The 26,622-nt window shown below is 44.1% G+C and overlaps 1 protein-coding gene across 1 annotated transcript in view; it reads left to right on the forward strand.

Annotated features, from left to right (window-relative positions):
* Positions 1 to 26,622, forward strand: part of ASTN1 (astrotactin 1) — a 329,878-nt gene that overhangs the window by 277,756 nt on the left and 25,500 nt on the right. The window contains exons 17-20 of the mRNA XM_082365716.1: positions 10,307 to 10,575; positions 20,605 to 20,738; positions 24,333 to 24,484; positions 25,533 to 25,668. Of these exons, the coding sequence (XP_082221842.1) occupies positions 10,307 to 10,575; positions 20,605 to 20,738; positions 24,333 to 24,484; positions 25,533 to 25,668 (691 nt within the window). The remainder of the gene's footprint in view (positions 1 to 10,306; positions 10,576 to 20,604; positions 20,739 to 24,332; positions 24,485 to 25,532; positions 25,669 to 26,622) is intronic.

The following is a 26,622-nucleotide window of genomic DNA, read 5'->3' on the forward strand; positions in this document are numbered from 1 at the left end:
GGAGGACCAGGAAAGAGGGAAGGCACCGGCTCCTGAGTGGTCTGGGGGGTGCACACTTGGCTTCTCATCTAAGCCTTCCAGACTAGAAAACAAGGCTGGGGGGGGAAAAGCCTTTAATCTCCAGACAGGGGCACAGAAAGTTCTTTCCTGGTGGCCCGCTGAGCTTGCCCACTCCTCACATGGTCTTTCTGCTAATGGAGATTTGAAAATAACTAATCCCACGGGTGTTCCTCATTTTCACCTCTCTCCCAGCCTCATCCTCCCTCCCCCTCCCTCTCTCCATGCTGCTCTGTCTGTAGCGAATCAGCAGGGATAATCTACTGTAGCTCTGGACATCCAGAAGGCTGTGACTCTGAATCTGTATGTCAGGTTTGTTTGTTTGTTTGTTTGTTTATGCAGCTTTGGAAAAAGCTTTAATGCAATGGATAGTTATTGGAATAATAACTACAATAAATTTAGTATCAAGCCAACAAGATATTAACTTTTTTTTTAACTATCTTTACCATTTGGAATCACAAGTCGAATTTTCAAAAAATAAAGAAAATGGATAAAAAAATGATACCATGCATTGTAAGCTCTAAGATGTGGTGTTATCATCAATAGTCTTCATATTGATAATTATACTTTAAAAAAAAAAGTCTGGCAATGCTCATCCGTTTCCCAGGGAAATCTACCTTATGATGGAGTTTGGAGAGGCAGGAGCAATGAGTTAAGGGGACAGCCTCTGTGGCCCAGGTCCCTTTGGCCTGTTCTCTTCCCTACCAGGAGGAGGTACATGAGAATCATCAGCTGGCCTGTGGATGAGATGGGGGACCCTGATGCCATTGAGATTTAGCCAAAGTACAGGGCTTCAGGGCTGGTTCTTGATCCTCTGAGGCCTTGGGGGCCATCTTCAATCTGGCTGCACACAGCTGCGGCTGGGCTGGGGACGCTGATGGAGCTGGAAACTTCTTCCCTCTTCCCATTGTGCTGGGAGGAGGTCAAGGGGATGGATGGCCAGCCCCCAAATGGCCAGCCAATGAATCGTCACTGGCTGTGGGGCAGGGCAGGGCTGACTGTCAGTGTCACAGTGTTAGAGGCTATGGCTGCTCCAGTGGGTTGGATAGCGTCCCCCCAAAATCAGTGTCCATCTGGAACCTCACATTGTGACCTTATTTGGAAATAGGGTCTTTGCTGATGTAATTTAGATGAGGTTATCCTGGATTTAGGGTGGGCCTTGTGTCTTTATAAGAGAAGGCAGAGGGAGATTTGGACACACACACACAGAGAAGAAGGCCAGGTAACACCTGAGGCCAAGATTGGAGTGATGCAGCTATAAGCCAAGAAACACCAAGGATTGCCAGGAGCCACCAGAAGCTAGAAGAGGCAGGAAGGATCCTCCCCTAGAGCCTTCAGAGGGACTGTGGTCCTGCCGACACCATGGCTTTCGACTTTTAACCCCCAGAACTGGAGAAATAAATTTTTGTTGTTTTAAGCCACCCATGTGGTGTCATTTGTTATGGCAGCCTTAGGAAACGAAACAGGAAAGATTTGATATGAACAAAAAACTTGGCCATCCACCGAGAGTCACATGAGAGGCATTTGGTGAATAAAGAAATGAGACTGTAACAGGCAAATGAAAAACCAGAATTATATAAACATTATAAATGTGGGTGTTAGGCAATGCACACACAAATTTATTACAATTTGTGATAGGGAGTACCTACAGAGTACCAGGTGCTGGGCTCTAGTGATGCAGGGATGAGCAAGTCCCACCCTGGAAGCAAGTGGGACGGACAAGACATAAAACTAAACTCAGTGTGTTACAGTGTGGTAGGTACCCCTCTGGACACGGGCACTAAGTACCTTCTGCTAGGGATGATGGGAGCAGAGTGGCATATATATATATATGGAAGGATGGAAGGTAGGGAAGAAAGAAAAGGGAGGGAGGGAGGAAGGAAGGAGGGAAGAAAGAAAAGAGAGGTGGGGAGGAAGGGAGAGAAAGAAAGAGAGAGAAAGAAAGGAAAAGGGAAAGAAAGACATTTTTAGGGTGTGTTGGGACAAGAGTGATATCCACCGGGTCTCCCACAGCCCACACACGTGTGCACTGAGTGTTCTGTGCAAGTGCTTCCGGACAATCCCTCTGAGCCACTCAGGCTTCCTGGCCTGGCCTTTATGATGAATCCTAATGAGGCTTTGGGTTGCAGCCTTGAGGAATTGCAGGCAGTCAGAGAGTAGAAAGAGCTAAAAACCTTTTGCTTCTTTCCATCCCTGTGTGTTTGTTGAACGCTTATCGAGTGCAGGGCCTGGGTGAGAGCCGCGACGATCCAACAAAACAGAGGCAGCTTCTTGCCCACTGGGGACGAGCAGTCCAGCTGATTAGAAGAGCTCATTTTTGTAGTAAAAGCTTTAGGGCTTCCCAGGAATTCTTGGATTTTATTTTTGTTCCTCTTGAGACGCATGGGCTGTTTAGAGATGCATATTCAGGCATCTTTAAAGTGGTGGTTGCATCACTGGGCTGTCTTCATATTTTCCTTTTCACGCTAAGTTTAAGATTGAAAAGAGGTCACTTTTTTTTTTAGCACTTGGGGTCACTGCCAGACAAAGGCTATCTTTGTGTTTTTATTGATTCCTTGGTAGAGGCTGCTCTCCTGCTATTTCTTGGACTCAACCTCTCATCCCAAATGGAACATCACTATTACTGACCAAAAAGAGGCTGACGGAGGCTTTGGCCAATTTGTCAATTTGTTATGAAATTAAAACTGTTCCCACATCAAAGCTGACTAACAGCTTTTGGCAAAGACAAAGCACTGCAGCTACACCAAAACTTCAATTTCACATGAACCTACTGAACCAGGACCCTCAACCAGGCAATTATTTGTTTGACAACATACCTATTAAGAGGGGGGCAATCTTCAGAAAATGTAACCTTATGTTATTGATCCACTTTTTAAGAGCCATTTGGGGACGAGATACCATTTTCTTTCTGTCTCCTACAGCTTCCACATCTGCATGGTCATAATTGATGAACAAAATCATCACCTGCAGGCGCCTTGGGGAAAGGTTTAATTCTGTTTGGTAGGTAATGCTTCATGAGGGAGGCAGAAAATTGGAAAACAACATTTTTAGAGAAGAAAAATGTCAACAAGAACTTGAGGAAAACTAAGCATTTTCTGCTAAGTACCAGTTAAACAAAACATTTAATTTTCCAGAAGACACCTTTTCTTGAACGTCCCCGTTAATGGTGCTTTGCTGAGGTGCCCAGTGGGTATTTGATGACCACTGACTATTACACTGGACTTCACCACACCCAGACATGCTGTTCATGCTTATAACAAAGACCATCTGATCTGCTATTTCCAGAAGTTTCCTGAAGGAATACCAAAGAACTAGAGCTGAAGTGTTCAGTAACTTTAATATTTTTTTGGTTTACATTACATCCCTGTATCTTATTTATTTTATACTTTGTAGTTTGTACCTCTTAATGTAACTTTAATTTTAGAACACAAAGGATACATCCTGACAAAGGATTTTTGTTTTTTAATGGTGGATTTATTTGTAAGAAAGGACAAGAGTATAAACTCTGTGGAATTGGGACTGTTTTTGAACATGTTGGATAGTTGTCTAGTATTTTTTTTTAATTTATTTATTTTAGGCTGCGTTGGGTCTTCGTTGTGGTGAGTGGGCTTCTCATTGTGGTGGCTTCTCTTGTTGCAGAGCACGGGCTCTAGGCATGTGGGCTTCAGTAGTTGTGGCTTGCAGGCTCAGTAGTTGTGGCTCGCTGGCTCTAGAGCACAGGCTCAGTAATTGTGGCACACGGTCTTAGTTGCTCCACAGCATGTGGGATCTTCCCGGACCAGGGATCGAACCCGTGTCCCCTGCATTGGCAGGCGGATTCTCAACCACTGCGCCATCAGGGAAGCCCAGTTGTCTAGTATTTAATCCCAAAAGAAAGATGTGCTTCCTCTGAGCTAATGGGTAGTTGATGAATGTGTAGGGGGAAAGGTGGATGGGCTCCAGTGTGCAGGCTGAGACTGGGCAGAGTAGAAAAAGTACAGAAGGCGTGGTTCTCTGTGACCGTCCTTGGGGTCCAGAATGCCTCTTTCTCTTGCTGTCACACTGCCTTGTTTGCTGGTGAAGTGGTCCACACAATGTTGAATCCCAGTACAATGCTATCACTCAGCTCTCAGAGCTGCCTAGAACCCCACAGCAATGTACCTCCACCTCAGCTACTGGTACCCATGGCCCTGCAGGCCCAGGACACCAATCACGGCCTTTTGACACATTGTGACATTAGTGACCACAACTTTCTCACATTTTATAGTCACAGGAGAACCACTGTCTGCTCTTCAGCGCCACAATCGTCTACCCCTTTTCTTAAGCGTAAATCCTCAAGTCCCAAGGTGATTACCCAGTGCACATTAATAACCTTTGAGATATGTGTGTATACTTTCAAAATTTGCAAAATGTATTTTTGCAATATTATCTCAAATCTTTGCAACTGGGTTATCTCTGACCAATTCCCGTTTGTACATGAAAGTAGTGGAACTCACTCTGAGTTGATGTCTCTCTTCTTTGAAGAAAACTAGAAAATCTCAAAAGAACCCAGGACAGCAAGGTGAGAAATGAAATTAAACCCAGCCTGTCTAGTTAGTACCTGCAGAACACAGGGAGTAGTTACTTTGTATACAAGTCATTATAAATGATTTATTAGTTGTACAAACATTTGTAGGCATTCCATAAATATTTGTTTAATGAATTGTCAAATGCATTAGTTACGTTACATGTTAGGCACTGTGGGATATTATAGTGGCGAACAAGACATAATTTCGTCCTTCAAGGAGCCCATCATTTGATGGTGTGGCTGGCAACAGTGTAGGTAAGTAGACAGGCATTGTGAGAATCATTAATTTTAGAGAGTACTCACTATGTCCCAGCTCCGCTAAACTCTCTGTATAGATTTTATCAGTCCATCGTTACCACAGCCTTACTAAATCAGTTATTATTATCATCTCCATGTTATGTATGAGAAAGCCCAGGCACAGAAAGGTTAAGAAACTGCCCCCAAATTACACAGCTAACAAGTGGTAAGGTCAGAAATCAAGCCCAGGCAGTCTGACTCAGACCTTGCAGAGAAGTGGATGACTTGGGGGAGGTAAAGTACATAGATTTAAGATTGATTGGGAGAGCAAGAAGGAACCCACAAAGAAGCCAGGATTTCTGGCTCAAGCAATAGGGAAATTGATGCCCTTTGCTGAGCAAGGACCTACGGAAGGAGGAACAGGTTGCTGGGAGGGTGTGGAGACATGAGGACTGCAGTTTGGGACACGTTGAGTTTGAGGTGCCTATTGAACATTCAGATGGATTTCCAAGCAAGCATATTAAGTTCTGTTACACTTGGGGAAGCAATCCCAGCTAGAAATGTAGCTTTGGCTGTCATCAGATAACGTTTTTTTTCTTTCTAGTTGATTGCTTGAAGCTTTGGCAAGGGGCTAGAGACTATTTACAGATGCGTTGGCTTTATTCTTTATGTTTGACTTGTTTTTAAAATTTAAATCTATGGTCATGACTTACTAATTCACTCCCCTTTTCCCTCCAAAAAAAAAAAAATATATCTATGGATATATAGATAGACATAGATAGAAAGAGATATGGAAATGGATATATACACCTAAACCAGGGAAAGGAGTTTCAAATATGAAGAAGATACAATCCCTGCCCCCAGAGCACCCATTATCTCCTATTGAGGTGTAGAGAGAAGTGGCCGGGTCATGCCCTATCCACTTGTCCCTGATTATGAATCTATCGTATTGTATTTTGGTCAGGTCTCAGAAAGTGTGTCTCTTGGCAGGTCTAGGAGTTCAATTTAAGGCCATCCAGAGCGACCTGACCCTCTCTGTTTACAGACATAATTAAACACCCTAAGAGGCTGATTTGAGCCTGGGTACATGGGTGGAAATGTAAATTCGGGTAACTTCAGAATTTCTGGTGTGAACAGGAGTAGACTGGGGTGGGGGGAGTGGGAGTGGGGGTAGGTCATGGAAATCAGGGTGTCCGTGGGCTTCAGGGTGCAGTTCACTATGGCTGTGCTTCATTTACCCCATGTCAAGCTTTCTTTCCTGTGGGTCCTAAGCTGTCTCCAAAAGCTGGGATCTGACAAGTTTGCATTTGATTTTTCTTGGCTGCCTAATGAACTGCCTCTGTAGTTCTAGCTGTGATGTCATTAGCATCTCATTGCCTTGGGCACCAACTCAGGAGAGAGATTCTTAAGCAGTCCCAGAATCCTACAGGAATGGTACCAATTTACTTCATAACAACTAATTCACCTTCATGACCTGTCAGTTTCCAGCAGCAGAGCAGACCCTGCATGAGGATGGTCAGTGACTTTTATCATCCTCCTATGCTCCTGAGTCTAGGTGGGTCAATAGGTACATGCCTAAGGCCACAGGCACATCCACAAAGAGATTTTGAACACTGAGGATGCCAATAATCTCATACCACAATATTCTATTGGGGAAATTCATCCACTGTGTGCTGTAGGATACAGATTTAGCCTAAAGCAAATGGCATTTATTTATAGCAAACTGTATTTGCAGAATGCTTTGCAGTTTGGGGGTTGTTAACGACATTCCAGGTTGGCTGTTCTTCTACTTGTAAGAAAGCTAAGTGTGATGAGGACCCCAGAGCCTCCCCTGAGAGCAATAGGGTGAATTTTGCAAACGGGGCTGAGTTGGGGGGGGGGCGGGCACACTTGGGTATTCTTGGTCAGAAGTTACCTTTGTCAGTTATATTCTTTTAAGACCTTAATTGTAGCTTATATTTGTCCAGAAACTGTGTATTTGTTGAAATAGAATATTCATTTTATTAAGAAACAAGATAGTGTCTCAAATTACTAGAGCATTTCTACCCAGGATCTAGAGGGCAGCAGAGGGACGAAGTAAGAAAGGACTGTCATTGGAGTGGACAATGGAGGAAGGTGGCCATTGAACCATAAGGAAATAAGGCAGAGACTCTTCCCTCCACTCTCCACACACAGACCTCGCCACCACCCACTCCAACACTGAGCTGGGGGTTAAAAGCAAATGTCAAAGCTCAGACTCTCCTGAAGCTTTTATGTTTGAACTCTTTCACTCCCCACAGACACGATGGTTATTGGTGCTCTCTTTGGGCAAAGGGAGATTTATCTGGGCTTTCACCACGGGACTCCATCGTTTTAAGGAGTATTTCCCGATTGTATCTTTAATGGTGCATGGAAAATGCATTTCCTTCTTGAAAAATCTCTCTCATACACACACATCTATTCTTCGCTGGAGCCTGAATAGATGGCTTTGGGGAGTTAGCTGCTCATTACTTCTGTGTAAATCTCGCTCCTCTCTAGACAGCTCCATCCTGCATGATGAGGGGACCAGAGGGGCGATTCATCTTGGCCTCCAGCAGGGCCTGCTCTATATGGGCCTGAATATTATCAGGAGAAGGAAAATACAATTCTGATGAAAACAAGAGTTTGGTGACCTCTCACCATCTTCCTCTGTAAACCCCTTCCTGTGCTTCTCTACGTCCTAATCTTACACCAATCCAGGGCTGAAGGATACTGAAGGGGATTAGTTGCATCTTGATTTTAATTGGGAAAGCCAGAAGACGGAAGCAAGGGGAGCAGCCCCTCAAATGTTTACAGCAATTACAAGCCTTAATGATGCAGCGCTGGAGGGCAGGGAGGCTGTAACTCAGCTCGACTGCATTTGGGGTTGCAGTGCCCTCTCGTGGCCCAATTTGTCAGACGGTGCACCCTAAGTGATGAATGGGCAGGGGTTATATGTCATATATACGGATGTGTATGTAGGGTGCGGGGGTAGTTTCTGGGTGTTTGGGGAGTAAAAGTGAGAGAAATTTGGTGGCATATTATTTCCCCCTTGAAGTAAACTATACTCCATGTGAAGGATATGGAGGGGGATTTTTATTTTCCCTTTAGAGTTTTATTTTCCCTTCCTTATCTTGTGTCTCTCACACTTATGTCTCTCACTCTATATTTTTCTCTTTAGGATAAGTTTTATGGATTTGTTTTACTCAGCTTTTTATTATTTGATTGAAAGGAAATTGTACCATGACTTTTTTTTTAAGTAGCCAGGTGTTACTTTTCCGTAAGTTTATTTTCTGTGGTACCAAAGTGGCCACACCGGATTGATCACGCCTTTTCTTTCCTCTCACAGAAGTCATTTTAGAACTGATATCACCATCTAGTGGTCATTTCCTAGAAATGCTTTTCGCAGCCTCTTTGTTGAATACTTTCTCAACCGGGAGGTTGAGATGATACGTGGATGGATAATGAAATGCTTGTGAGGGTCAGGAGGGCCAGCAAGAGACCCTCCAGCTCCCCAGCAAGGCTTGCACAGTGAAATGTTTTAAATCTTATCTTGAAAAGATGCATGGTCTCTTTACTGATTTTTTTCCTTTTTTTTTTTAAAAAAAACGAGGGCCTGTTTTTCTAGAAATCACATTACAGTTGCAAAGCTCTCACCCCACGCCCACTTATCACAGCCCAGTTCATACAGCCTGTTGAAGAAGATTGGAGACCTGGCCAGGGGCTGGGTGAGGAGAGTCCTGCCAGGTCGTGGCCGCTTTATGAACCCTCCCAGTGGGGTTCACTGAGTTTCATGAGCCTGAATGTCAATCAAGATGTACACATGGCTTGGAGTTGACTCTGGGGCTAGCTGGTGTGGGCTTCTGGACCTCCTATTGGAGGCCATCATTCTTGGTTTTGGTGTGTGCGGTTAAGCAGTTCTCTTATAACCTAGCAAGGGCTTGAGCTCAATCTTTGATCCGTTATTAAACAAAATGCACGTGTGAAATAAATTATAGTCCATATTTATAGTTTCTAAGTGAGTCTTTGCCTTTGCACCCAGAAGGAATCTGGTGTCAATGGAGCTGCTGGTAAAAATGCCTCATCCGCACAGGGATGACGCTCCTGTGGGAAACAGCAGTGCTGAAATGCCTCTGGACACTTCCAAACCGTCTTACATTACATCGCAAACAAGGGGAGAATAGCAGTGCTGCCTGAGCCCCATAAGAGGGAACTCTGCTATGAAGTCATAAGTCGCATCTCACAATTACCTTCTGGAACCTCTTTGCAAATCCTTCCAACCAGTTTCCCCAAAGATCTGGTCCCTCAAGCTTGGCACTCTTGATGAGCCTGAGGACCAGAAGGAACATTCTGTGTCTGCCTGTTGTTTCCAAAAGCCCAGCCGTCTCCCTGAAATCGTTTCACGTTCGGACATACAACTGTGCACAAAGGACCAGCGATCTCCTAAGGAACCCAAAGCTTTTTGTTAGCAGATTCTGCTTCCATCTTTCTTTAGACTTAATAAATTAAATGAAAAATCATGAAGGCTTGGAAGAGAAATATCAAGCAATGCTTTCTTCCATAGGGAAAAAGTCTTCTGGTAGGCATTTCCAATGTTTGTCACCAAAAGTAAATCAAGAGCTTCCCCAAAGACCTTTTACTCATCAGTCAAGGGCAATGTGGACCCATCTTTCAGGCTTTGTAGTGCAGATCTTTTTGAACAAGTCAAACTTCCCTCTGTATCTTTAATACCTTGATTAATAATGAAGCAGAGAAGTCCTGTTATTCCCTACGACTTGATGGCTTTAGGATCAGACAAGACCGGATTCAAATTTCAGATCTCACTGTACACTAGCTGTGTGATCTTGAGGCTCTTGGCCTCGCTTTCCTCATCTATAAAATGGGTGCAATGACAGAGCTCATGTGGAGACTTGTTATAGGGGTTAAGGGAGATCTGTAACAGATCTCACTTTCACCGTACAGACTTGATAAATCTTACTGATAGTTATGATGGAAACTATGATAAGGATGCTTCAACATGCACTAGCCATTGTGTTTTGTGCTCTAAAAATAGTTGGCTGTTTATTTATAACCCAGTGCTAGAGGTAGGTATTATTAATATCTTCATTTTTAAATGAAGAAAATGATTCATAGAATAATCACTGTTATTATTGTTTATATTATTGATGACAGCCATAAATCCTGCACAGATACTGCAGAAGCATCCATCTGAAAGGATCCGTGGAGCTGATGATTCTCAGAAAGGAAGAAAACCTGCTTTCACATTTGGAAGGATCATTTCCAGCTGTGTGGGTTTCTGGGAGGATGGGTTCCCCAAATTGAGTGGGATAACAGCATCACATTCTTACCCCCTCAGAGTCATTTTCTGACCTCTCAAGGACTTGAGTCTAGCACTCAGGGGCCACGAGGCCATGCAAGTCCCTGCTGTTTCGCCTCCCTCACTGTTCCTTTTTATTTTGTGTCTGGCAGGCAACTCCCCATCCGACGAGTCAGAGGAGCGGGAAAGAGACCCCAAGGTGCTGACATTCCCAGAATACATTGCCAGCTTGTCAGAGTCTGGCACCAAGCGCATGGCGGCTGGAGTCCGCATGGAGTGCCAGAGCAAGGGACGGTGCCCCTCGTCCTGCCCCCTGTGTCATGTGACATCCAGCCCTGACACCCCTGCCGAGCCAGTTCTGCTGGAGGTGACCAGAGCAGCCCCCATCTATGAACTGGTCACCAACAACCAGACGCAGAGGGTAAGAGGCCTGGGACTCGTGGTTCAAGGTGGCATCAACAACAACAGAGGGCTTTCCAAATGGCCTGAGGTGACAGGGTCAGCTGAGCTCAACGCTACAATATGGAGAGTGAGACTTTTTATTTAACTACTCCAGCCACCTGATTTGCTTAGATTTGCATTTTTGTATATTAAATCAAATCAATGCATCTGCAACACCCATGGTGATGACTCAGGAGTCACCGCTTGGCATTTGTACAGGTCTTTGAGCAACAAGAGCTGGAAGGAAGAAGGGAGATAAGGAGGCATAGCAATCACAGTCACCAACGCTTTGTTCAGGAAGCCTCAGGGGGTGGTTGTGGGAGGGGACTCAACAGTACCGCCCCCTCGTTGGCACGGCAGGTGGACCAGCTCCCCTAACTGATCCAAGACTGGGTCTGCAGGCTAGAAGGAGCACCTTAGGTACAGATCCCCAAGGGAAGGATCTGCCCACCTTAGTCTGGAGGGGGTTGGTTTTCTGCCCATCACTCTGACTCTTAAGAACAAAACTCCACGTCCATGCAGATCTTTCCGCCTTATGTTATGCAGCTGGGTCATGACATTTCCCAGCCACTCCTCTTTTTCCTCTGCCCCTCCCTTTCCCAAGGTGCTAGCAGGAAATGAATGGACCCAAAAGGGTAAGCTAAATAAATGCAGCAGAGGCAGTGACTTACCTCATTTCCTAGCTCTCTGATCTTCTCAAGGACGTTAAGAACAGAGCGGGTCAAAACACAGACAACAACAACAACAATGACAAAAATAAAAAACACAAAAGCTCAGGGTAGGGGACTTCTGAGACTAGGCAAAGCCACTTTGGGGAAAAGATATAGTAGAGTCACAGCAGTGAGCTGCTTGCCTGTCTGAGAGGTGTGTCTCTCCAGGTGGGGTGATAATTGCTTTCTCTTTTCTCTTTTAAGGGACACCTGGTGCATCACAGTTTGTTTCATAGGCGATGCTCAAACCAACAGGAGGGATTTTGCATGTGTGTGTGTGTTTCTCTCGCCTCTCTGCCTCTGCTACAGATACTTCATTGAGTGTTGGAAAATAAGGTTTTTCACAGGAACAAAAAAGATAAATTGTTCCTTTGGCCTGCAAGTTTCTCTTCAATCTGATAGAAGTGACTATGGGAAGAGAAGTGGGAGAGAAGAGACCACTGGAGGTGGGCTTGAAAGGATGAGGAGAAGGAGAGGCTTGTGTCACCATGGAAACCCCAAAGCTGCAGTGCTTTTAATCCAATGCCCAGCCCTCCCCTTACCTGTCCCACTCTGTCTTCTGTGAGCACCCAAGGCTGCTGCAGTTGGTACCCCAGGAGCTCCTGTGCACTTGGCTGGGAGCAGGAGAATCAGGGAGCTCACGCATAGAACCATCCTATGGGACGGGGCGTGCGAAGCTGCAGACAGGCAAGAGCTTGGTGGGAGAGGGGGGCCTGGAGCCCCTGCTTCCCGTCGGGCCAGTACCCACAGAATGAGGAAGCTGAAGGAATTTTTGTCTTTAGCAACGCCCCTTTCTGGATCCCCTGCTTGCCAGAATTTAGCCCCTCCCTGTCTCCCTGCACTGGTCTTAGGAGAGTGGTTGAGAGATACCTCCCATCTGGCCATATTTTGAACCTTTAATTTCTAAACACATAGAAAGGTGGCCTGAGCAGGAGTTCAGTCACCATATCTGTTTCTTCTCTCTCTTCTTCCTTAGACATTTTCTGTGTTCACCATTCTCTCCACTCCTCTGCTTTTCTTTCTAATTGTGCCCTTTCTACCAAGGAATAGAGATGAGGAGTGATGAAGCAAAGGACCAGTGGAGGGGAGCTAAGTCCTGGCATTAGTAACTCGGTGTGTTCCTATCCCTACCTGTCTGGTAGATCTTCAGGCCGGTTTTCCAACCTCTTGGCCTCATTGTCTTCCTTCTGTCGGACTAAATAATCTCCAATGCCATATTTCAGTCTAGTCTGTGATTGCAATTTAGAAACAAGTAGGTCAAACCATATAACAAACCAGGTGTCTCAAACCCAACAAACTTGAACTCACCACCTTCCACCCTAAACTATACCTGCTTGTGCTTCTACTTCAGTGAACGGCATTCTTTTCTACCAAGTTGCCCAAATTGGAGACCAGGGATGCTTCCTAGACTTTTCTTGTCCCTAACATCTAATCCATCACCTAGGGCCACAAATATCTCAAATCCATCCTCTTTTTATTATACCCCATGTCACAGCCTAACTATTTCAGTCATCCATTGTAATATCAGGCCACCATCTTCTTGTTACAGTAGCCTTCTTACTGGTTTCCCTGTTAGACGGGTCAGAGTCATCTAACTAATTAGTCTTAAGTCTAATATGGACTTCTGATCACATAGCAGCAAGGTAATTCAGTGGCTCTGCAGAATCTATTGAATAAATCTAAAGTCCTTAGCACATCATTACAAGGGCAGTTCACTCTCCGATTCTGTCTTCTCTTACATGGTTAGGCTGTACCCACTCTATGCTTTATCCTCCAAAATTTAACTCCTTGTACCTCCTTAAACAAAACACATTTTCTCCCATGCATCTGGCCCTTCAGACTTGCAACTCTTTCTCCCAGAAGTACCTTTTCCCACATTACTGCCACAGGCAAACTCTTACTGTTACTTCCAAGTTTCAACTCAAACATGACTCTCCCTTACACTCCCAGGCCAACCCGATGTTCCTTCATGTAGCTCCCACTGTATATGTGCATACATCTTTTAAAGCATGCATCACCCACTGTCCTAGTGTTTATATAGTTGTTCACTCTCCTCTAGACTATGAGAAACTTTCTCTTCTATGGAATCCCAGTGCCCAGCAGTAGTCACACATAGTTGGCATTCTGCAGAATGAATGAACAAAATGATGAATAAATGGACAAATGAATGGATAGATGAACTTGGCTTGAAAGTTCAGCTGCTTGGACTTCCCTGGTGGCGCAGTGGTTAAGAATCTGCCTGCCAATGCAGGGGACACGGGGTTCGAGCCCTGGCCTGGGAAGATCCCACATGCCTCGGAGCAACTAAGCCCGTGCGCCACAACTACTGAGCCTGCGTCCTAGAGCCCACAAGCTACAACTACTGAGCCCGCGTGCCACAACTACTGAAACCTGCGTGCCTAGAGCCTGTGCTCCACAACAAGAGAAGCCACCACAGTGAGAAGCCCACGCACAGCAAGGAAGAGTAGACCCCGCTCGCCACAACTAGAGAAAACCTACGCGCAGCAACAAAGACCCAACGCAGCCAAAAATAAAAATAAATAAATTTATAAAAAAAAAAAAAGTTCACCTGCTTTCCTTAGAGAAAAATAATAAAAATTGGAAAATTTGGGCTTCCCTGGTGGCACAGTGGTTGAGAATCTGCCTGCCAATGCAAGGGACACGGGTTCGAGCCCTGGTCTGGGAAGATCCCACATGCCACGGAGCAACTAGGCCCATGAGCCACAACTACTGAGCCTGCGCATCTGGAGCCTGTGCTCCACAACAAGAGAGGCCGCGATAGTGAGAGGCCCGCGCACCACGATGAAGAGTGGCCCCTGCTTGCTGCAACTGGAGAAAGCCCTCGCACAGAAACGAAGACCCAACACAGCCAAAAATATAAATTAATTAATTAATTTTAAAAAAATCTTAAAAAAAAAAATTGGAAAATTTGATTTCTTTTCTGGAATCAGGATTAAATCTAATAACAAACAAGGATTCCTATGCAATGCCTGGCACATTGTAGGTACTAAGAAAAATGTAGTTTTCCTTTCTCTTCCTTTCCCAAAGCGTTCCTTCTTGATTCCTCTCTTGTACCCTCATCCTACCTACACAGTTACCGCTTGCCCAGGATTTAGAGAGTAGGAACTCTCAGCAAATGGTCTGAAATGGCATTTAGAATGTTTGTCATCATACGTATTGTCATCGATACCTTTGGAAGGAAAATCTGGTCAGGTTGCTCCCCTGTTTGAAACACTTTGATGGTTTCCTGTTGCTCTTAGAATGTGACACCCACCCCATATGGTGTCCTAAGGACTCTGTAATCGGCCTGCCACCCTCTCACTTTCTTAGCATCTCTTTGCCCCCGCAAGCTTTGTGACCGGATTACTCTTGACCTATCCCTGTAAGCTCATGGAGGCCTTCCCAAACTCCTCTGTAAGATTGGTCCCCTCCTTGTCCCTCCTGCCACCATTTCACCCTTTTCTGGAGCCCTTATCGCAGTTATGGTTATTTATATAACTTTTGTTTGTTTATTATTTAGCTGTAAGACTTAATGCAAGCAGGGGCCATATATATCTTATGCACTGTATCCTTAATGCTTAGGACGGGAAATCGTCCCTACAGGTACTTAGCCAATAATAGTCGATTGAAGACTGTAAGGCTGCAGCCATGATGTCCTCTTTATTTTGCTTATCTCAAAGGATGTCTGTTTTCCTAGTTAAAAAAATACACCTTTCGATTTGGATTTGGTTTAGTCAGGTAAAGCATAAAGTGAGTACCTACTGTGAACTGGTATTCATCCTGGAAGCTGGTGGATACGGTGTTAATCAAGAGAGCTTGATGTTTCCATCAAGCCTGAGATGTCAAATCTGTCCTGTTACCCATTTACTAACCTGTGACCATGAGCAACTTACCTAACCTTTTGGACTCTAAGTGTTCTCCACTGTGAATCATGATAACTGTCTAACATGGAGCTCAAATTAAAGTGTTACTAAACCAAACTCGGGTCTGCTCACCCGCGCACAGTAAAGTCAATCTACTGACACCAGATTGTGGTGAAGGAAAATGCAGCATTTATTGTAAAGGTGCCAATACAAGGAGGACAGGTGGCTTGTGCTCTAAAACCCCAAACTCCCCAAAGGCTTTCAGGAAAACAACTTTAAAGCCCAGGTGAGGGAGAAGGGTTGCAGGGTGTGTGATCAACTTGTGCACGATTCTCTGATTGGTTGATGGTGTGGTAACAGGCTGGTGTCGCAGGGGTTAACATTATCAGTCCTTAGGCTCCAGGAGGCCTGAGGGCTACTTGCTCATGGTCATCAAGTAGTTAACATCTTCCATTTGCTGGGTTTTTTTTTTTTTTTTAAATAAATTTATTTATTTATTTATTTTTGGCTGTGTTGGGTCTTCGTTTCTGTGCGAGGGCTTTCTCCAGTTGTGGCGAGCGGGGGCCACTCTTCATCGCGGTGCACGGGCCTCTCCAGTTGTGGAGCACAGGCTCCAGACTCGCAGGCTCAGTAGTTGTGGCTTACGGGCCTAGCCGCTCCGCGGCATGTGTGATCTTCCCAGACCGGGGTACGAACCTGTGTCCCCTGCATTGGCAGGCAGACTTCCAACCACTGCGCCACCAGGGAAGCCCTGCTGGGGGGTTTTCACATCTGTAAAGCAACTCAGGAAATGTGCATCAGGTACTATTATCTAGGCACTTCAGATAGAGCTAAAGCAGAGGATATGGGGGAAGGGTCTGCCCCCAGAAGGCCCCATAGGGTCTGCTCCCTTACAAAAGTGTTAGCATTTAAAGGGCTTTGTATCCTTAGGTAGGTTTATTCCTAGGTATTTTATTCTTTTTGTTGCAATGGTAAATGGGAGTGTTTCCTTAATTTCTCTTTCAGATTTTTCATCATTAGTGTATAGGAATGCAAGAGATTTCTGTGCATTAATTTTATATCCTGCTACTTTACCAAATTCATTGACTAGCTCTAGTAGTTTTCTGGTAACATCTTTGGGATTCTCTATGTATAGTATCATGTCATCTGCAAACAGTGACAGTTTTACTTCTTCTATTCTGATTTGGATTCCTTTTATTTCTTTTTATTCTCTGATTGCTGTGGCTAAAACTTCCAAAACTATGTTGAATAATAGTGGTGAGTGGGCAACCTTTTCTTATTCCTGATCTTGGTAGAAATGGATTCAGTTTTTCACCACTGAGAACGATGTTGGCTGTGGGTTTGTTATATATGGCCTTTATTATGTTGAGGTAAGTTCCCTCTATGCCTACTTTCTGGAGAGTTTTTATCATAAATGGGTGCTGAATTTTGTCAAAAGCTTTTTCTACATCTATTGAGATGATCATATGGTTTTTCTCCTTCAATTTATTAATATGGTTTATCATCACATTGATTGATTTGTGTATATTGAAGAATCCTTGCTTTCCTGGGATAAACCCCACTTGATCATGGTGTATGATCCTTTTAAAGTGCTGTTGGATTCTGTTTGCTAGTATTTTGTTGAGGATTTTTGCATCTATGTTCATCAGTGATATTGGTCTGTAGTTTTCTTTTTTTATGACATCTTTGTCTGGTTTTGGTATCAGAGTGATGGTGGCATTGTGGAATGAGTTTGGGAGTGTTCCTCCCTCTGCTATATTTTGGAAGATTTTGAGAAGCATAGGTGTTAGCTCTTCTCTAAATGTTTGATAGAATTCACCTGTGAATCCGCCTGCTCCTGGGCTTTTGTTTGTTGGAAGATTTTTCATCACAGTTTCAATTTCAGTGCTTGTGATTGGTCTGTTTATATTTTCTATTTCTTCCTAGTTCAGTCTCAGGAGGTTGTGTTTTGCTAAGAATTTGTCCATTTCTTCCAGGTTGTCCATTTTATTGGCATATAGTTGCTTGTAGTAATCTCTCATGAACCTTTGTATTTCTGCAGTGTCAGTTGTTACTTCTCCTTTGACAAAAGACCTGTATGCAGAAAACTATAAGACACTGATGATGGAAATTAAAGATGATACAAACAGATGGAGAGATATACCATGTTCTTGGATTGGAAGAATCAACATTGTGAAAATGCCTATACTACTCAAAGCAATCTACAGATTCAGTGCAATCCCTATCAAACTACCAGTGGCATTTTTCATAGAACTAGAGCAAAAAATTTCACAATTTATATGGAAACACAAAAGACCCCAAATAGCCAAAGCAATCCTGAGAAAGAAAAATGGAGCTGGAGGAATGAGGCTCCCTGACTTCAGACTATACTACAAAGCTACAGTAATCAAGACAGTATGGTAGTGGCACAAAAACAGAAATATAGATCAATGGAACAGAATAGAAAGCCCAGAGATAAACCCACACACATATGGTCACCTTATCTTTGATAAAGGAGGCAAGAGTATACAATGGAGAAAAGACAGCTTCTTCAATAAATGGTGCTGGGAAAACTGGACAGCTACATGAAAAAGAATGAAATTAGAACACTCCCTAACACCATACACAAAAATAAATTCAAAATGGATTAAAGACCTAAAAGTTAGGCCAGACACTATAAAACTCTTAGAGGAAAACATAGGCAGAGCACTCTATGACATACATCACAGCAAGATCCTTTTTGACCCACCTCCTAGAGAAATGGAAATAATAACAAAAATAAACAAATGGGACCTAATGAAACTTAAAAGCTTTTGCACAGCAAAGGAAACCATAAACAAGACAAAATGACAACCCTCAGAATGGGAGAAAATATTTGCAGATGAAGCAACTGACAAAGGATTAATCTCCAAAATATACAGGCAGCTCATGCAGCTCAATATCAAAAAAACAAACAACCCAATCCAAAAATGGGCAGAAGACCTAAATAGACATTTCTCCACAGAAGATATACAGATTGCCAACAAACACATGAAAGGATGCTCAACATCACTAATCATTAGAGAAATGCAGATCAAAACTACGATGAGGTATCATCTCACACCGGTCAGAATGGCCATCATCAAAAAATCTACAAACAATAAATGCTGGAGAGGGTGTGGAGAAAAGGGAACCCTCTTGCACTCTTGGTGGGAATGTAAATTGATACAGCCACTATGGAGAACAGTATGGAGGTTCCTTTAAAAACTAAAAATAGAACTACCATACGACCCAGCAATCCCACTACTGGGCATATACCCTGAGAAAGCCATAATTCAAAAAGAGTCATGTACCACAATGTTCATTGCAGCTCTATTTACAATAGCCAGGACATGGAAGCAACCTAAGTGTCCATCGACAGATGAATGGATAAAGAAGATGTGGCACATGTATACAATGGAATATTACTCAGCCATAAAAAGAAACGAAATTGAGTTATTTGTAGTGAGGTGGATGGACCTAGAGACTGTCATACAGAGTGAAGTAAGTCAGAAAGAGAAAAACAAATACTGTATGCTAACGCATATATATGGAATCTAAAATAAAAATTGGTTCTGATGAACCTAGGGGCAGGACAGGAATAAAGATGCAGATGTAGAGAATGGACTTGAGGACATGGGGAGGGGGAAGCGTCAGCTGGGACGAAGTGAGAGAGTGGCATGGACATATACACACTACCAAATGTAAAATAGATAGCTAATGGGAAGCCGCCACATAGCACAGGGAGATCAGCTTGGTGCTTTGTGTCCACCTAGAGAGGTGGGATAGGGAGGGTAGGAGGGAGATGCAAGAGGGAGGGGATATGGGGATATATGTATACGTATAGCTGATTCACTTTGTTATCCAGCAGAAACTAACACACCATTGTAAAGCAATTATACTCCAATAAAGATGTTTATAAAAAAATAGGGAAAAAAATAAATTAAGGGCTTTGTAAATTCTAAAGCTCTACACAAATCATAGTGATAACAGAGAATCCCTGCTCCCTTGAGGCTCCCAATCCAAGGAGGAGGGTCAGTATGAACTTTATGTCATCTCTTCTAACCTAGGATGGATGGGACATAGGATACTGGCTTTGGGCTTGGACATGTTGATTTTTGTAGGATTATCTCTTTTTCTTTTTCTTATCCTCTTCTCTTTTTTTCTTTCTTTTAATTGTTTGGCCTAAAACTTTCCAGGATAGCTGTTTCATTTCTCTAATTTATCCATTATGTGTGGGTGTGGTGAGGATGAAACAGAGGGAAGAGAATCAAAGGCAAAGCAGAGGCTGCAGAGGTTGAGCTGACCTGGAGAGAAAGCCCTGAGCTTGCCCTGCGGCCGTCTCAGGCTCTCCCCGACCCTGGGCTGGGGTTGAGGCAGCAGGGCCTCACACAGGGGTCAGTGCCTGTCAGGACCCAGTTCCTCACCAGGGACTTGCCCCTCTCATAAGTTCTGTTCCCTCAGTGATCGAATTTTATCTTGTCCTTTAATTGAATAGTGAATATCTGCTGTGAAACCACTGTATGTAAAGAATTACTCTAGGTTCTATGTTATTTACAAGCTTCCACATAAAACCCAACCCTGTCATTCAAAGACAATAACAATTGCTGTTATTTATTGATGACTAACATGTACTATTTATATGCAACTAATGTGTGCATAGCATAGGCACTATGCCATGCCCTTTGGCATGTATTTATTTCATCTAATTGTCACAACATCCTTATAAGGAAAGTGCTGTTTTTATCCCATTTTACCATTGAGGAGCCTGAGTTTATGTAATTTGCCCAAGGTCACATGGCAGTGGTTGGCAGAGCTGGAGTTCTCACCCAGAGGGACTGCCCCAGAGCACAGCTCTTAGCCTGTGTGTCTCATGGTTTCTACCTTCTACGAGGAAAGAGAGGCCTAATGCATAATCACAACCCAAAGCAGAACTGCATACATATTGTAAGTGAGATACAAGGCATGCTGAAGGAATGCAGAGGAAATACTGGGGCGGGGTGAAGAGGGCAGAGAAGGATGCTCAGAGAGGCATTTGAGAAAAGGCTGAGTGCCTCTGGCCCGAGGGAGAGTGGTCAAGACTGGCCCTGCTGAGCGTATGGGGAAGAGGTCATGTCTCTAGAACCCTAGGTGTGGAATGATGGTGCGGAATGGGAAGGAGGGAGATACGAGGTGGAATAAGACTTGATTCCAAGATGACGGCCCTCAACCACAGGGATGAACTATTATGCTAATGAGACAGAGACACCCTACAGGTCCTACAAGGTCCAGGCTTCCCAGAAACACTCTCCTGGGGTAGAAGTAAATGGAGACGTGGTGCTACAGGCTGCTGACTGGAGTTATTTAGGGCCAAGCAGAGCCCTGATGCTCTGTCTCTTGACTCTGGGCACCCAGCCCTGGCTCCCTGATGCTTACTCTTTTCTCTGCCCTCTCTTGCAGCTCTTGCTGGAGGCCACCATGAGCTCCCTCTGGTGCTCTGGGACAGGAGATGTCATCGAGGACTGGTGTCGATGTGACCCCACTGCTTTCGGAACTGACGGACTCCCTGCCTGTGCGCCTCTCCCACAGCCCGTGTATGATTCCCTTTCTCGGCCTTTCTCTTGCTTGTGTGCCTCGCCATTATTCTGCAAACATATATTGAAGAGTGTCTACTCTTTTCCAAGCAATGGGCTGGGTACTGGGGAACAGAAAGAAAAACATGGTGCAGTACCTGCCTTTGGGGCGCTTTCAGTCTTCTAGGGAGGCAAGTGAACCAATTTAACAGTAGCAGAAATGGTAGGATAAGAGTTATGTGAGACATTTAAAGACAGTGTGAAAAGGAAAACAGTCAAGTCTGAATTTGAAGAATAGTGAAGGCTTCATAAAGGACACAGCACTTGAATTTCTCCCCAAAGGTGGAGAAAGCAGGAGAGCATGGCTAGAAGAAAAGAGGGGTAAATGTAATGTTGCAATGGAGGAAGATAGAGATCAGTAATAAGACCCAGGACAACAACACACTTACTGGGTGTCGGGCAATGTGTGGAGCAGTTAGGTACTGTTATCACCACCCCCTCTTTAATAGACAGGGAAATGGATTCAGATGGACTGAACAGTTTTTCCACGGTCATAGAGCAGGAAGCAGGGCCATAGCTAAGAGACCGTGATCTTAACCATAATAGTATAGTACACAGAGGATACAACTGAGAGATGACTTTGGGTAGAACCAGCAGGGTTTGGTGACTGGTTGACTGTGGGAGTGAGAAGGAAGGAAAAGTTGAGAATGGACTTAAGACTTATGACCTCAGTGTCTGGGAAGATGAATAGGCTACAGCTGAGAAAAGAAGCATCACAGGATAAGCAGGTGGATAAGCAGGTTTGAGGAGGAGGTTGGTTCCCTTTGGACCTGCCTTAGAAGTATAGTGGGGCAGTCCTATAGAGATAGTCAGCGGTCATGAGGAAAGATGATCTGGAGCCCTATAACAAAGTGAACACTCGAGATAAGAAGATTGAACTCAGCCCCAAAGAAATGAGACATGGAACCACAGCTGTGAGAAAGGATGCTCCAGAATGACTGTCAACTGGGAAGAGCAGAGGGTCAGGGATGTGCATTAAGGGGCATCTGCATTTGAGGGGTGAACAAAGTACAAAGGGCTGCAAAGGTGGCTGCAAATGAACGTATCCAGTTTTCATACACTCAGAGGAAGGCTGAACAGAACTGGCTGAACTCATATAAAGGGCAGGGACCCCTGTTAGCCTCGAATGTGGCATCTGCCATGGGAGTGAAGCACAGAAATATTGTGTCTAATAAAGGGGGATGGTAGGACAAGCTGGAGGAGCATGGATTGGTAAGGCAAAGAGAGCCCAAAGGGAGGATTAGGACTCAGTAACTGGAGGGCTGACTAAGCAGGAGCAAGATGGCAGGAGGAAACCAGCAAGTGAGAGGCTGGTCTGTGTGCATACTGCCATCTGGTCTGTTCCATGAAAGTGTGGGTGGGCATTAAAGGGCCAGGACTGAGCAGGAAGAACATTGAGAAAGAGGAGAACGCAGTGGTACAGGGTCATTACAAGCCAATGTCTTCTTTTGTCTACAGGCCCTCTCTATGTGGGTCATTTTAGACACACCAGCCATTGGCTTCTTGCTGTTTACAGCCATGACTTAGACCTCTTAGCTCAAAAGAGAATCAAGCCCATTATTAGTAAAAGGTCTTTCTTTTGGTAGAAAGGGAACTCTAGAAGATGGTGCTTCTAGACTGATTCACCAACTAAGAAAGCTACCTTTGACACACAACACTAAAGCTACGAAATTGTTATCATCAGGTGGACGCCAGATCCAGCCATTAGTGTCCTAGGGCTGATTTCATTTCTAAATCTGCATTTACTAAATGTCATAGCAAAAGAGATCAAATTGGGCTAAATTTCCATAAACAGGAACATCTGTAAAGGACTTCACTTTTCTTGTCAACTCTAATCACTTCTTCCAGCAGCAAACCGTAATTTCTTGAATTTTTATCAGTAGTTGGATATAGAAATGCACTCTAGTTTTACACAAGCCTGTTTGAATCATACACACTCCTATTTCTCAGTAGAGGCCTGCCTTAGTCCATATTTTCACGGAATCTGAGTTCTCAGTAAGGCTTAGTTACTTACTTAAGCTTCCTAATGCTTTTTTCTTCAAAATAGTCCTCTGCATATGATTCTAATTAATGAACATCCGCACTGTTTTGGGTCTGTTCCATCTTTAATGTCATATGCAAACTATGCACTCCTTCATAGTAAGCCACTAAAGAGCATGTGGTTTGTGTTATTTTCCCACCAGTTGAATTCCTTACTGTTGCTCCCACAGCTTCCCATGATTTCTTGTTAAAGTTCTTATCACACATTATTACAATCACATGTATAATTTGTATGTTGGTCTAGTGACCACTCCCTAAAAGAAGGGACTGGAGTTGGCTTTTGCACCAGTGCATCTTCAGCACCGAGCACATTCTTATAAGTAGTGGGTGCCTAATAAATATTTGTTGAATTGAAATTGAACATTGCTTTGATGGGATCCATCCACAGTACCTTGCCTGGGGATCCTTGAGACCAATGACACATCTGGTGAGCTGAGTGGAGGCTAGAGCACCAGGATTATGGGTGGTCATGAGATATGGGAGCCAAGGTTGGGAATGAATGGCAGAGACTCATGTAAGGGAGGAAGGCTGGCGTGAGATAAACAGGGAAAACTCCCTAAAGCCAGTGGTCTAGGAAGAAACAGGGGACAAGAAGCAAGTGAGAAACCTAACACACACACGTGAAGTCAGAACAAGGCAGAGAATTGAAACCTCTTGGATCATTAGAAGATCCATGGCAATGAATGTTAATAGTGTTTATTGAGTCTCTACAAAGCATAAAGAGTTATGAGATGGCAGAGTGGTCAAAATGGACAATTTCCATGACACAAGGAGACAATGAATTGGGAAAAGCAAGGAAAGACTAGAGTCTGGAATCAGGATATTCATAGAAACCCAAGAGTAAAGACAGAAACTGAAATCAGAACCTGAGTGTGCAGACGTAGGGCAATGCGCTGAGGGGAATTGACATGTGTCAAACTTTCTTTGGCCCAGTAAAGCCCCCTATGAGCATTACCTGCAAACTGAGCACGTGTTAGTACCCGTAGCAAGAGGGGAGGCCAGGGTTCCGCCAGCAGGGCAATCCTGTAATGTTCTCGAAGCTGAGTTGACTGTCCTTCTTAATGCAGGGATCTCCCAGACATCACCTTTAGTGGGCCTTGGTATGAGCATTATAGGCACATTTTCTTATTTTTCAAGAGCAAACCCGGAAATTACATTTTCAAGCCCTATAAAGCGCTACCCCAAAGGCCCTATCAACTGACCCTGTAAAATGCAGGCATTCATTCATCTTTGACTCACCTGCTTATTTATTTATTTACAAATATATGTTGAGTTCCCAATTTGTAACAGGCACTTAGATGAACAAAATATAGACTTTAAGGATCTTCAAGAAGCTTTATTTTACAGTGAAGGAGACACACCCTCAAAGAAATCATCCTAGTGGTTGGTTAAGAACGGTCAGAAAGAAGAGTTTACGCTATAATGATAATTGAGAAGGTGGCCAGTGGTGGTATCAGAAGACATCACAGGTCTCGGCTGGGCCCCCATTTCATGTTTCTTTCCATCCGCACTCAGGCTCAGACTCTCCATGGTTCACGAGCCCAGCAGCACCCTCGTGGTCCTGGAGTGGGAACACTCAGAGCCTCCGATCGGGGTGCAGATTGTAGATTACCTCATCCGTCAAGAAAAGGTCACTGACAGGATGGACCACTCCAAAGTGGAGACAGGTGAGCATCTCCCACTTCACAGGCTCATCTTGATCCAGGGCGGCAAAAAGAAAAGAAAAGGAAAATGTCCTGCCTCCTGGCTTTGCCCTGGGTCCCCCGTATCCCCGGGCAACGGAGGAGGAGCAGGGAGAAGCAGCAGCCATCTTTTCCATTTGAGAGTTTTTGCATAGTGAGCATCTGACAAAGGCTTGTTTTGATTTTGTTTTTGTTTAAAAAAGAGGTGTCCATTTCACTGTCTCTAGGCACACAAAGAAACAACAATACAGTACACTAGTTATCCTAGCCCACAATTAGGAAATAATTCTGTGTTAACCACTGCCATGATTACAGAAAAAAGTTTCTTTGCTAACAACCCCCACTCCCTGCCCTGCCCAGGCAAAAGCATGTAGAAACAGATGTGCTTATTACCCCATGTCTTGTCCTAAAGCAAACCTTGCTTTTGCCAGGTACAGCTAGAAGAGAGGCATCTTAAAGGAGTGGAAACACCCCATGAAAAATGTTTCATGCCTTAGTATTTCACTGTCTACACATAGGGAAAGGTGAACATAAATCATTCCTAAAACTGACGCATGAGTATGGGCACCACAGGGTGGTAGCATCTACAGTCTAGTGCAGGGTAAATAGCTTCTGGTGAAATTATCACAGTGGCTTGGAAACATATGCACTGCCTTCGGGCATGGAGAGCTGGCTACTGCTTCTTCCGAGGCCCTTCCCTGATGTGCACAGGTACTGCAAATGTCTGGCAATGACCATTGACCAGAACAGCTGTTTTCTGCCCAAGCCAAGAACATGTCATAAAAGAGCTCACAGATGTGCTACGTACATCTTGCCTTGGTCGTCTCAGCTAACTCTGGACAGATGGCTCCAAACTGATTAAATATGAAACAGAAAAGACCATTCCTTCTGGGTCTCCTTTCCCTACTAGGAATTTGAGAAGACCGGGGACTGAGTGATTTTAATGTTAAGTTCTAACGGAGTCAATCCCAACCAGGCGTCGCTTGGCCATCACTGTTTCTCATGCCTTTTCCATTCCTTCCCCTCTGGGCAGAAACGGTGCTGAGCTTTGTTGATGACATCATCTCCGGAGCAAAGTCTCCTTGTGCGATGCCCTCTCAGGTCCCGGACAAGCAGCTCACCACCATCTCTCTGATCATACGATGCCTGGAACCTGACACCATCTACATGTGAGTGACAGACACCTGTCTAGTTATTCCTTACCCTGAATGCCTCCAGGCTTTTAGCTGGTTCCTTTTGGCTACTTGAGTTTCTTTAGAGACTTTGAAAAATATGAGTGTCTCAAGCCTTGTCTCAATCAGCATTATAGAGAAACTTCTCAGTACTGGAGGGGGAGGATCAAGAAAGATAGTATAGTCCCATCCTAGTTTGCAACAGAAGGAAAACATATAAACAACTAACATTAACATCAGGCAGATTGAAATGAAAGCTAGATGTAAAAGAGCAAGGAACCTGTTGTAGAAAAGAAAGAAGTGATTCTTTCTAACTAGAGAGGATGTCATCTGAATTAGGTTGTGTAGAATTTCAGTAGGAAGCGTAACGTTGGAAAAGGCACACCGGGCAGAGGAAACAGCAAGGGCAAAGGCAAAGAGGCATGCTATGGTGAGCGGCGAGTAGACAACAGGGTAGGAGCAGATAGTGAATAAAGGGGATAGAAGAAAGTGAGCTTGGGAAAATAGAGTGAATGCTGTTAAGTCAGAGGAGATGATTAATTTTGTTTTGGAGGAAAGGAGTAGAATACCAAGAATTCTGCTCTAGTGGCATTGAAATAGATAGTTTATAGAGGTGAGAGATGGTCTTTCTTCAAAGAAAGTACAGCGAGCTCTGGTATTATGGCACTTGGAACAGCTCTATTCTTTCTGGTAGCTCTTCCCCATTTCCCTCGGTGCTCTGGGAACAACAGTAAAGTATTCACAAAGCAGACATAAAAGACACCAAGAGAGGAGAGATAGTGATGGAATCTAAGTCATGACGGGAAAATTGTGGTGGGGCGAAGGCAGAATTCATAGTGATGTAGTTCTGGGACTCTTTGACCCCATCAGTATGAAAAACATTTAACAGTTTACAGATGAGGTCACGGGAACAGAGTCAAGGTTTCTGGAATAAATCATTTCCATTTCCAT

The sequence above is a fragment of the Balaenoptera borealis genome (assembly GCF_965194805.1).
Source record: "Balaenoptera borealis genome assembly, chromosome: 1".
NCBI classification, from domain to species: domain Eukaryota; kingdom Metazoa; phylum Chordata; class Mammalia; order Artiodactyla; family Balaenopteridae; genus Balaenoptera; species Balaenoptera borealis.